Genomic DNA, 13636 nt, shown 5'->3' with positions numbered 1-13636 from the left:
ATATCAACAACATTATTGTAAGAACTGTGTCTTCATATTTTCCATTAGAACAATATTTCACAATCAATATGTCATTTTTACAGTTTTCTATGAAAAAAACTACTTGCTAAAATAAGCCAGTGCATATTTTTTCCACTTGTTATTCTGGTATATCTACTTGCAAAAAGCAAGTAAAACAGTCTGAAATTCGAGCCCTGATTAACAGCTACTTTTAATAGATTATCATAGCATGACATCTTTCATTTAACTTTGTTACAGTTTTAATAAGATAGTTACTGAGGATGCATAACTCTGTTACAGTTTTTATTTTGTCTGAATATTCCCTAGTTGAAGCAGAATCTGCAGATTTGTATAAACAATATAATATATAAATGCATTAAAATGAAACCTGTCTATAAAGACCGCCCAAAGGACAGAATAAAAATGGTCTTTATAGCCAGGTTAGTTCACCCGGTTAAAATGTGTTCAAATTGGTTGTTCGGGAGCCTAGAAAAGCGGTCGTACCAAGTAGATGGTCTTTATACAGAGGTGGTCGTTTAGACAGGTTTTATTTATTATACCATATTATTTCAATAATGTGAAATTTTGTCATTGCTTCAATGTAACTCAGAGGCACAAACAAAATACAATAGAGTACAAGAACAAAAAGGTTTTTAAAAAAAGAATTTTACCTGATACCATACAGTACAAAAACAAAAAAGTGTTTTAAAAAAGAATTTTACCCGAACGTTTTTGTCATTTCTATTAATTCATAGTTTTTGACGCTAATGTTGTAAGTGTCATATCTTTTATTCCCTCCTTGCATATTACAGAGTAACCTCCCTTGTTGGTAGGGATCCATTGTGATGTAATTATTTTGCAAGTGAGACTCGCATGTTTTTTTCTAAAAATTATGACGTTTTGCTCGCAACTAGATGACGTCACAATCAATACCTACCCACAAGGACAAATAACTCTGTAATATGCAATTACGAAATATTGATTTATTAATAAAGAAATCTTAAGATTACAATTCATTTTCACTCAATGAAATATAAGGTTTTTCTCATCCTTTGCAGACAATGATGGCAGCCAAAACCCTCAGTCAGTATCCAAACAGTAAGATCGCCAGAGAAAACCTGGACACATTTTCCGACGCATGGGAGTCACAGATTAACGACTTGTCAGTTTTGGTGAAAGAGGTTAATGATGTATGTCAAGGTCGCATGGACAAGCCAGTCTATCTTTCCCTCCCTAGACCAGGGGTTAGTATAATTTCTGTTGTCCTCATTTGGTGTCCATAACTGTTTTGAATCTCAAACCTTTTTATTAATGAAAACCAATTTAATTAAAGTTCATATATGTTGTGGGGGGATTTGTTCTGTGGCTTTCTAGGGGAGGGAATTTGTACTGTGGCCTTCAGGGGAGAATTTGTACTGTGGCCTTCAGGGGAGAATTTGTACTGTGGCCTTCAGGGGAGAATTTGTACTGTGACCTTCAGGGGAGAATTTGTACTGTGGCCTTCAGGGGAGAATTTGTACTGTGGCCTTCAGGGGAGAATTTGTACTGTGGCCTTCAGGGGAGAGAATTTGTACTGTGGCCTTCAGGGGAGAATTTGTACTGTGGCCTTCAGGGGAGAATTTGTACTGTGGCCTTCAGGGGAGAGAATTTGTACTGTGGCCTTCAGGGGAGAATTTGTACTGTGGCCTTCAGGGGAGAATTTGTACTGTGGCCTTCAGGGGAGAATTTGTACTGTGGCCTTCAGGGGAGAATTTGTACTGTGGCCTTCAGGGGAGAATTTGTACTGTGGCCTTCAGGGAAGAGAATTTGTACTGTGGCCTTCAGGGGAGAGAATTTGTACTGTGGCCTTCAGGGGAGAGAATTTGTACTGTGGCTTTCGGGTGAGAGAATTTGTACTGTTGCCTTCAGGGGAGAGAATTTGTACTGTGGCTTTCGGGTGAGAGAATTTGTACTGTTGCCTTCAGGGGAGAGAATTTGTACTGTTGCCTTCAGGGAAGAGAATTGGTACTGTGACCTTCATTGGAGAGAATTTGTACTGTTGCCTTCAGGGGAGAGAATTTGTACTGTGGCCTTCAGGGGAGAGAATTTGTACTGTGGCCTTCAGGGGAGAATTTGTACTGTGGCCTTCAGGGGAGAGAATTTGTACTGTGGCCTTCAGGGGAGAATTTGTACTGTGACCTTCAGGGGAGAATTTGTACTGTGGCCTTCAGGGGAGAGAATTTGTACTGTGGCCTTCAGGGGAGAGAATTTGTACTGTTGCCTTCAGGGGAGAGAATTTGTTCTGTGGCTTTCGGGGGAGAGAATTTGTACTGTTGCCTTCAGGGGAGAGAATTTGTACTGTTGCCTTCAGGGAAGAGAATTTGTATCGTGACCTTCATTGGAGAGAATTTGTACTGTTGCCTTCAGGAGAGAGAATTTGTACTGTGGCCTTCAGGGGAGAGAATTTGTACTGTGGCCTTCAGGGGAGAGAATTTGTACTGTGGCCTTCAGGGGAGAGAATTTGTACTGTGGCTTTCGGGGTGTGGGGGATGATTTATACTGTGCTCTTTCAGGGCAAGGGTATTTTGTACTGTGGATGGAGGGGAATTGTACTGTGCATGTTTGGAGGGGGATTATATTTGTTCTATGATCATTAATGGGGATTCCTACAGTGGGCTTTCATAAGGAGAGTGTGTGTTTTGAGGTACGTTTTAGATGAGGGAGCTGTACTCTGGGCTATTTTAAGCTATGTATGGGAGGGAAGTTATATTGTCTGACTAGGGGAGTGAGATGAAGATGACTTAAAATTAACAAATGAAGATTGTGATTCTTCTTCTTTTCAAGGATTTCCTCTGATTGTAAAATATGTATCTAAAAAGTATCACTAATCTGTCTTAATAACATAAGGTAATATATGTTACATGAATTAACATAATTTCATGTAATAAAGGGATTCAATGTTATAAGCACCACAAAGTTGAAAAACATTATTTGGTCAATGAGATGAGAACATTCAATAACTTCAACTTCTTATCCAGAAAAGCGCTTATATAGGGAAGGGCACTATTTACAGTATATGTCATCAGAATTTTTACTAAGTTTAACATTTACTTATTAAAGAACTATTTTGATAAAATCTGAAGCATTGCTTTATATTTTTTTCTGACAAAAAAGAATAGATGTTTATCATTTAAGAGTATGTAGCTGACATAATTAAAGTAAACAGGGTTGAGTTGGCAAAGAATCCCAAGGGGAAATTCAAATGTTACATATTTAACTCTTTTATCTTTCAAAAACACAAAAGTCAGTAGCAGTAGATTCAAATGAGTTAAACATCAGTATTTCTCAAAATATTCATAATTGCTATCATTCTTAAATGAAGTTCAACATGGCAGTGTCCAATCTTCCTAAATTCTACTTATGTATACTCTTTGTATAGATGGAAGTTTGTCCTTAAAGGACCTCAAAGCCTGGCTTGTGTTTCCACGGTAAAAATAACACCTTTCATGTTTTCAAATTGTTGTTGTAATTCTTAAACTGATTAAATAATTACAATTTTTTAATTAGCTCACCTGCCCGAAGGGCAGTTGAGCTTATGCTGTGGTGCAGCGTCCGGCGTCTGGCGTCCGGCCGTCCGGCGTCAACTTTTCCATTTAAAGGATTTGTGCAGCCAAAATTTTTTTTTTTGTAATACGTCAGGATATTGCTTTGGATGAATGAAAAATTAAGTCCCACCCAACGAATCACCTATCTTTTAGCGCTATCGGTTGGTTTTGGTCGTGATTTACGGGTAGTGTCGACTACGGTTCAGAGATAATGAGCTAGGTGGTCACGTGGTCTTGTGATGTCAGAGTAGTCCGCGGCTACACAAGGTAAGCCTAGTACTATACATGTATACAGCATATATACGTATACGTTAGATCTACAATTTGAGTTTTTCGAGTAAATGGTTATTCTAGCTTTATGATGTAGATATTTACAGTTTCAAAACATTCCATTTACACCACTTAAAAAATTCAGACAAGCATATATCTTAGATAATCAGTCCAGTTTGGTAGCGATATCAAAATGATGTTTGGATCAGTTTGGACTGAGACAAAATTTAGCATGAATATATCTAGAATCTGTGTTTTTATTTCAAACTTCTTCTATAACGATGCAAACACAGCACAGTTTTTGAGTAAAAATAAAATGTGGACGGTTATTAGTTATGTGATATTGGAGTAACAGTACCGAACTTATACCGAAAATAATATGTATATCTATATTGTTGCCTTTGAAACTTTATCCATTAACGCTTACTAAAAAGCAGAAATATATCAATGGTATTTCTGATATATGTTCCTGAATCACAGTTTAAGTGTAGATTTAAATTCATTATTTCAAAATTAAACTATATCCTTAATATAGTATATTCATTGTCGACCGTTTTGTATCATACCGAGATTTAATAGTAATATTTGAACATTTATCGTATAATCCAAAAAGTAACCACATAAAGTGTTCAAATGCGAATTGAAATTACTTGTATACAGGCATTATAAATAGATATAATATCTTGTACCTTTTTAAAAATATACTAAGTGATGTTTAAATAAGCATATTTAGTGTGATAATGTTGTAACCTTTCTTGTATGACTATACATGTACATTTAAATTCGAAACGGTGAAAATACATGCTTAGAATTTTTACTAATACCTTAAAAATTGCTATATGCCACGATTCCGTAAATACAGTTCTAGACTGGAATGATTTTTAAGGTTAAATCTTTAGTTGAAATAGTTCTTAGAACCATTTTTGTTTCAGAATAAGTCAACTTCCATTATTGTTTTACCTGTGTACGACATATATATATGTGTGTATGTAATATATACTCCTAGGTATGATCAGGTATATTTTATTTCCATTTGCTTTTACATCTTCATTTTAAAAATGGAGATGACAATAAAAAACCTAGAGCATAGATGTACGGGGTTTCCATAATTCAAATCACAATCCAATTAACGGATGTCCTAACCTGATTGACAGTAAGACAATAGCAAATACCCGATATAGTCCACCGAATAGCAAATTGCCCGCGGCCAGATAATCACAGGTGAGTTCGATGAATGGCGTTGTGTACAGGTAAACAACATCGTGGTCAAGGAATTACATAACCATCAAACCAAAGGCATGGCTAATTATATATCTATAATATCGGTGATTCTACTCGTATATCGATTAAAAATTGAAAGCGACTGCACGGTCTGACAAAATAGTTTGTTTTGCTTAATATCTCTATTATTTGATCTTTTATAATATCAAAAGTAAATACTTTCTAACACATGTTGAAACGTTTTACGGTATTGAAATAAATGTATCTTGATTTATTCGGTTAGCAACACACAATACAATGTTTGTAATGATCAATCATCGGTGTGTGCGTATGTCAAGCATCATATCCTTGATGCTTTAATCGAGGATTTCTTAAATTGTTACGTAAAATTTCATTTTACTGTCACAAACTTTGCAATTCACTATAAATCAAAGATACAGACTACAGGAAAATATTATCTAAATAAAGCATATTCGTTGCTGAACTCCTCGACAAAAAAATCTGAAACTTTTATTTCTGTGTGGATTTTCTTTCATAATTACACGAAGATACTTGCTATTAGAGCATAAATTAGAGTGTTTGAACCATCAAATTTCACTTATTTAGTTATAAAAATTCGAGCCAAAGTTATTGTACGAATAACTTCACTCAAAAGTAATCATTAAAAAATCTTTGATCGGCTTTTCCTGTGACCGTTGATGTAAGTGATAGCACATCAGTTGTAGTACAGCTATAAGCCACGGACTATTGTGACGTCACATGGTTTAGAGCTAGAAAATATGCATAATCGGGTGGTCAGAAAATTTGACCTCGATATCGTCGGTTTACAGGTTATTCTGGTCGCGCGCGGCACGGAGAGATTTCTACATGGTCTATTAAAGCCATTTCCAGTATAAACTGAAATTATCATTTTTGACTGCACAAATCCTTTAAACAACTTCTCCTCCAAAACTTGGAGACCTAGAGTCCTGAAATTTGACTTATAACATGCTGGGATGAAAGGCTACCAAGTTTGTTCAAATGAATGACCTTGACCTTCATTCAAGGTCACAGGGGTCAAATAGGTGAAAATTTAAACAGACTTCTTCTAAATAACCAAGAGGCCTAGAGACCTGAAATTGGGCCTGTTACATGCTGGGATGAAGGACTACCAAGCATGCTCAAATGAATGACCTTGACTGTCATTCAAGGTCACAGGGGTCAAACTGGCTAAAATATTTAAACGACTTTTTTTTTAATAAACAAGAGGCCTAGAGACCTGATATTGGGCCTGTAACATGATGGTATGAAGGGCTACAAAGTTTGTTCAAATGAATAAAGTTATTCCAGGTCATGGGGGTCAAATAGGCTAAAAAATTTAAACAATTTCTTCTTAATAACCGAAAGGCATGCTGGGATGAAGGGCTACCTATTTTGTTCAAATGAACGACCTTGATTCAAGGTCACAGGGGTCAAATAGGCTAAAATATTCAAAAAGGCTTCTTCTTAAAAAGCAAAAGGCACAGGGACCTGATATTGGGCATGCGGCATGCTGGGATCAAGGGCTACCAAGTTTGTTCAAAAGAATGACCTTAACCTTCATTCAAAGTCACAGGGGTCAAATAGGCTAAAATCTTTAAATGACTTCTTTTTAATAAGCAAGAGGCAAAGGGGCCTCTAATGTGCTTAGGGATGATATGAATTCTTATGCACTCAATTTGTTAAGTATGAACCATGCATGATTACCAAATAGCAGGTGAGCTGCAATGTAGCTGTCACATTGTTTCCATGGTGCATGCATGGTTACAATCAACCTTGACATGTGTTTCCATGGTTACAATCAACCTTGACATGTGTCTCCATGGTTACAATTAACCTTGACATGTGTTTCCAATGTTACAATCAACCCTGACATGTGTCTCCATGGATACCATTAACCTTGACATGTGTTCTCATGGTAACAATCAACTATGATATGTGTTTCCATGGTTACCTTTAACCTTGACATGTATTTCCATGGTTACAATTAACCTCGACATATGTTTCCATGGTTACAATTAACCCTGACATGTGTTTCCATGGTTACAATCAACTATGATATGTGTTTCCATGGTTATTATTAAACTTGATATGTGTTTTCATCAACCGTGACATGTGTTATCGTGGTTACAATCAACTATGATATGTGTTTCCATGGTTACCATTAACCTTGACATGTGTTTCCATGGTTACAATTAACCCTGATATATTTCATGGTTACAATCATACCTGTCATATTGTCTTCATGGTTACAATGTAGCTAGCATATTTTTTTTCTTAGTTACAAACATTACAAGTTATGTATCTTCATGATTGTGATGAAGTCTATTGTGTTCATTCATATTTTCTCATTCAGGTGTATCCATGATTGCAGTAATTAAAAGCTTGTTATGTTTCCATAGTTACACTAAAGCTTGTCATTTGTTTCCATGGTTACAAGACTTCTGTGCTTTCCAAAGGGATGAAATAAAATAATCAACCTTATTATATGTTTACACACTTACCATTATGTCTTCTTACCTTGAGGTTTGCATGCAGAAGTCTTTTTGATTATATTACCAATAAATGTCAAATTGTAGTTTGTTAAAAGTGTCCGTTTAATTCTTAATTTCAAACCAGCTCACTATCCACGTACCCCCTGACTGCATTATGATGTGAAATAGAATCAATTGATAATAACAATTTGTGATACTACTACATTCAGTTGACCATATAAACTTAAGCCAATCTCCCCCTTATATTTGAACCCTTCTGTCTCTTTTTTTAGAATACCTCATTGTTAAAATTAAGGGGTGATGGAATTAATTCAGTGAAATATTTTTTTTAGTTGTCTAACTTGTTTATTCCTGTTAATGCTGCCTGGACTTTAGGTGACACCATCTTCACCAGTAGTAAGTACCATCATGATTATCAAATGTTCTTTTTCTTGTGTCAAGTACAATCCTGATTATCAAATGGGTTTTTTTCTTGTGTCAAGTACAATTCTGATTATCAAATGTTTTGTTTTTTGTGTCAAGTACGATACTGATTATCAAATGTTTTGTTTCTTTTGTTAAGTACAATTCTGATTATCAAATGTTCTTTTTCATGTGTCAAGTACAATGATTCCTATTATCAAATGTTCTGGGTTTTTAGCTCACCTGGCCCAAAGGGCCGGTGAGCTTATGTCATGGCGCGGCGTCCGTCGTCCGTCCGTCCGTCCGTCAACATTTAATTCAAATCGCTACTAGTCATAGAGTTCCGCATGGATTGTGACCAAATTTGGCCATAAACATCCTTGGGTGAAGGGGAACAGAACTTGTATAAATTTTGGCTCTGACCCCCCGGGGGCAGGAGGGGCGCGGTCCAATAGGGGAAATAGAGGTAAATCCTATAAATCGCTACTTGTCCTAGAGTTCTGCATGGAATGTAATCAAATTTGGCCACAAACATCCTTGGGGGAAGGGGAACAGAACTTTTATAAATTTCCGCTCTGACCCCCCCGGGGCAGGAGGGGCGGGGCCCAATAGGGGAAATAGTGGTAAATCCTATAAATCGCTACTTGTCCTAGAGTTCTGCACGGATTGTAACCAAATTTATCCACAAACATCCTTGGGGGAAGGGGAACAGAACTTGTATAAATTTTGGCTCTGACCCCACTGGGGTAGGAGGGGCGGGGTCCAATAGGGGAAATACAGGTAAATCCTATAAATCGCTACTTGTCCTAGAGTTCTGCATGGAATGTAACCATATTTGGCCACAAACATCCTTGGGTGAAGGGGAACAGAACTTGTATAAATTTTGGCTCTGACCCCTTGGGGGTAGGAAGGGTGGGGCCCAATATGGGAAATAGAGGTAAATCCTATAAATCGCTACTTGTCCTAGAGTTCTGCATGGATTGTAACCAAATTTAGCCAAAAACATCCTTGGGGGAAGGGGAACAGAACCTTTATAAATTTCGGCTCTGACCCTCCCGGGGCAGGAGAGGCGGGGCCCAATAGGGGAAATAGAGGTAAATCCTTTAAATCGCTACTTGTCCTAGCTTTCTGCATGGATTGTAACCAAATTTGGCCACAAACATCCTTGGGGGAAGGGGAACAGAACTTGTATAAATTTTGGCTCTGACCCCTTGGGGGTAGGAAGGGTGGGGCCCAATATGGGAAATAGAGGTAAATCCTATAAATCGCTACTTGTCCTAGAGTTCTGCATGGATTGTAACCAAATTTAGCCAAAAACATCCTTGGGGGAAGGGGAACAGAACCTTTATAAATTTTGGCTCTGACCCTCCCGGGGCAGGAGAGGCGGGGCCCAATAGGGGAAATAGAGGTAAATCCTTTAAATCGCTACTTGTCCTAGCTTTCTGCATGGATTGTAACCAAATTTGGCCACAAACATCCTTGGGGGAAGGGGAACAGAACTTGTATAAATTTTGGCTCTGACCCTATGGGGGCAGGAGGGGTGGGGCCCAATAGGAAATTTAGACGTAAATATTCAAATTCCTTCAGAAAAGAAACAATGAACCTGTATTCAGAACATTACTTGGCATTACAAACCAGGTGAGCGATACAGGCCCTCTGGGCCTCTTGTTTTGTGTAAAGTACAATCCTGATAAAAAATGCTCCCTTTACCTGTTAAGTGCAATCCTGATTCTCAAATAGTCTGTTTCTTGTGTTAGGTACAATCCTCGTGACCAACTGTTCTTTTTCTTGTGTCAAGTACAATTATCATGATTATCCAATGTTCGATTCCTTGTGATAGTTGGTACATTTTTCATTTTAAAATAAAAATTGTAATGTTGATCTTACCTAAGTACAGATATAGTCACTACATGTCTAGTAATTAGTGTTTATAATTTCTTTTCCTAATTTCTCAGCATATAATTTATAAGCAGAGTCTTGCTGGTCATATATATTGTGTTTTCAGTTGCTAAGTGTAACAAACATTAACTATACATATTCAATTCTTAAGTTTCTTATTTCTTCATAATTACATACAATGTAACTTGTCAAAACCAGTTCTTGTTTAATCTGAATCCATGTGTATTTCAACATAGTTTATTAATGAATAATTTACAGTAATTAAAACCTGTATAATCAGGAAACTTGACTATACCGACCAAATATGTTGGCCCAGTAACATCCGATTTAGTTATGTTACCCTGTATATTTGTACCAAAGAGTCCTTTTACAAGTCATATAATCTTGTTTGAATTTCCCTATCTTTACCTATGTCATTGCCATGAATTTCTTATGTTTCCCATTGACTCCCTCTGGATCTTGACACAGGTAAATAGGAGTATGACAATTCTACTCTCATTTTTAGCTCACCTGGCCCGAAGGGCCGGTGAGCTTATGTCATGGCGCGGCGTCTGTCGTCCGTCCGTCTGTCCGTCCGTCCGTCCGTCGTCCGTCCGTCCGTCGTCCGTCCGTCAACATTTCCTTTAAATCGCTACTAGTCATAGAGTTCTGGATGGATTGTAACCAAATATGGCCAGAAACATCCTTGGGGGAAGGGGAACAGAACTTGTATAAATTTTGGCTCTGACCCTATGGGGGCAGGAGGGGTGGGGCCCAATAGGAAATTTAGACGTAAATATTCAAATTCCTTCAGAAAAGAAACAATGAACCTGTATTCAGAACATTACTTGGCATTACAAACCAGGTGAGCGATACAGGCCCTCTGGGCCTCTTGTTTTGTGTAAAGTACAATCCTGATAAAAAATGCTCCCTTTACCTGTTAAGTGCAATCCTGATTCTCAAATAGTCTGTTTCTTGTGTTAGGTACAATCCTCGTGACCAACTGTTCTTTTTCTTGTGTCAAGTACAATTATCATGATTATCCAATGTTCGATTCCTTGTGATAGTTGGTACATTTTTCATTTTAAAATAAAAATTGTAATGTTGATCTTACCTAAGTACAGATATAGTCACTACATGTCTAGTAATTAGTGTTTATAATTTCTTTTCCTAATTTCTCAGCATATAATTTATAAGCAGAGTCTTGCTGGTCATATATATTGTGTTTTCAGTTGCTAAGTGTAACAAACATTAACTATACATATTCAATTCTTAAGTTTCTTATTTCTTCATAATTACATACAATGTAACTTGTCAAAACCAGTTCTTGTTTAATCTGAATCCATGTGTATTTCAACATAGTTTATTAATGAATAATTTACAGTAATTAAAACCTGTATAATCAGGAAACTTGACTATACCGACCAAATATGTTGGCCCAGTAACATCCGATTTAGACATGTTACCCTGTATATTTGTACCAAAGAGTCCTTTTACAAGTCATATAATCTTGTTTGAATTTCCCTATCTTTACCTATGTCATTGCCATGAATTTCTTATGTTTCCCATTGACTCCCTCTGGATCTTGACACAGGTAAATAGGAGTATGACAATTCTACTCTCATTTTTAGCTCACCTGGCCCGAAGGGCCGGTGAGCTTATGTCATGGCGCGGCGTCTGTCGTCCGTCCGTCTGTCCGTCCGTCCGTCCGTCCGTCCGTCGTCCGTCCGTCCGTCGTCCGTCCGTCAACATTTCCTTTAAATCGCTACTAGTCATAGAGTTCTGGATGGATTGTAACCAAATATGGCCAGAAACATCCTTGGGGGAAGGGGAACAGAACTTGTATAAATTTTGGCTCTGACCCCCTGGGGGCAGGAGGAGCGGGGCCCAATAGGGGTAATAGAGGTAAATCCTATAAATCGCTACTTGTCCTAGAGTTCTGCATGGATTGTAACCAAATTTGGCCAGAAACATCCTTGGGGGAAGGGGAACAGAACTTGTATAAATTTTGGCTCTGACCCCCAGGGGGCAGGAGGGGCGGGGCCCAATAGGGGTAATAGAGGTAAATCCTATAAATCGCTACTTGTCCTAGAGTTCTGCATGGATTGTAACCAAATTTGGCCAGAAACATCCTTGGGGGAAGGGGAACAGAACTTGTATAAATTTTGGCTCTGACCCCTCGGGGGCAGGAGGGGCGGGGCCCAATAGGGGAAATAGAGGTAAATCCTATAAATGGCTACTTGTCCTAGAGTTCTGCATGGATTGTAACCAAATTTGGCCAGAAACATCCTTGGGGGAAGGGGAACAGAACTTGTATAAATTTTGGCTCTGACCCCTCGGGGGCAGGAGGGGCAGGGCCCAATTGGGGTAATAGAGGTAAATCCTATAAATTGCTACTTGTCCTAGAGGTCTGCATGGATTGTAACCAAATTTGGCCAGATACATCCTTGGGGTTAACAGAATTCGTCTAAATTTTGGCTTTGACCCCCCTGGAGGAGAAAGAGTGGGGCCCAATAGGGGAATTAGAGGTAAATATCCAAATTTCTTCAGAAAAGAAACAATGAACTTATATTCAGAACATTACTTGGCATTACAAACCAGGTGAGCGATACAGGCCCTCTGGGCCTCTTGTTTTTAAATATGTATATTTTTGGGAGTTTTTCTTTATTTGGGATTTTTTTTTACATAAGATTGGGAAAATACAGCAAAATGCTGGCCCCAAATGTACTTAAAAAAATATAGTGACATGTATTCGTTACCATGACAACAGACCTAGATATATAACTATGGTGACATGTATTAGTTACCATGACAACATACCTAGATATATAAATGTGGTGACATGTATTAGTTACCATGACAACAGACCTAGATATATAACTATGGTGACATGTATTTGTTACCATGACAACAGACCTAGATATATATAACTGTGATGGCATGTTGTTAGTTACCATGACAACAGACATAAATATATAAATGCAGTGACATGTATTTGTTACCATGACAACATACCTAGATATATAACTATGGTGACATGAATTAGTTACAATGACAACAGACCTAGATATATAAATGTGGTGACATTTATTTGTTACCATGACAAAAGACCTAGATATATAACTATGATGACGTGTATTAGTTACCATGACAACAGACCTAGATATATAACTATGGTGACATGTATTGGTTACCAGCTGACAACAGACCTAGATATATAACTATGGTGACATGTATAGGTTATCATGACAACAAACTTAGATATATAACTATGGTGACATGTATTACTTTAGTTACCATGACAACAGACCTAGATATATAACTATGGTGACATGTATTGGTTACCAGCTGACAACAGACCTAGATATATAAATGTGGTGACATGTATAAGTTACCATGACAACAAACTTAGATATATAACTATGGTGACATGTAATTGTTACCATTACAAAGACCTAGGTATATAACTATGGTGACATGTATTAGTTACCATGACAACAGACCTAGATATATAAATGTGGTGACATGTATTTGTTACCATGACAACAGACCTAGATATATAACTATGGTGACATGTATTGGTTACCAGCTGACAACAAACTTAGATATATAACTATGGTGTCATGTATAAGTTACCATGACAACAAACTTAGATATATAACTATGGTGACATGTATAAGTTACCATGACAACAAACTTAGATATATAACTATGGTGACATGTATTTGTTACCATTACAAAGACCTAGATATATAACTATGGTGACAT

General features: G+C 37.4%; 1 protein-coding gene across 2 annotated transcripts in view; it reads left to right on the top strand.

Moving 5' to 3' along the window:
- LOC138311057 (alpha-catulin-like) overlaps nt 1-13636 on the top strand; it is a 57453-nt gene that overhangs the window by 21754 nt on the left and 22063 nt on the right. Inside the window, exons 11-12 of one of the 2 annotated variants that reach the window (XM_069252487.1) lie at nt 1059-1244; nt 7964-7984. In XM_069252487.1, the coding sequence (XP_069108588.1) occupies nt 1059-1244; nt 7964-7984 (207 nt within the window). The remainder of the gene's footprint in view (nt 1-1058; nt 1245-7963; nt 7985-13636) is intronic. The other variant, XM_069252488.1, reaches the window with a different exon arrangement.

This window comes from Argopecten irradians, chromosome 16 (genome assembly GCF_041381155.1).
Source record: "Argopecten irradians isolate NY chromosome 16, Ai_NY, whole genome shotgun sequence".
In the NCBI taxonomy this organism is placed as follows: domain Eukaryota; kingdom Metazoa; phylum Mollusca; class Bivalvia; order Pectinida; family Pectinidae; genus Argopecten; species Argopecten irradians.
The sequence above is the reverse complement of the archived record's forward strand: the minus strand, read 5'-3'. Positions and strand labels throughout refer to the sequence as shown.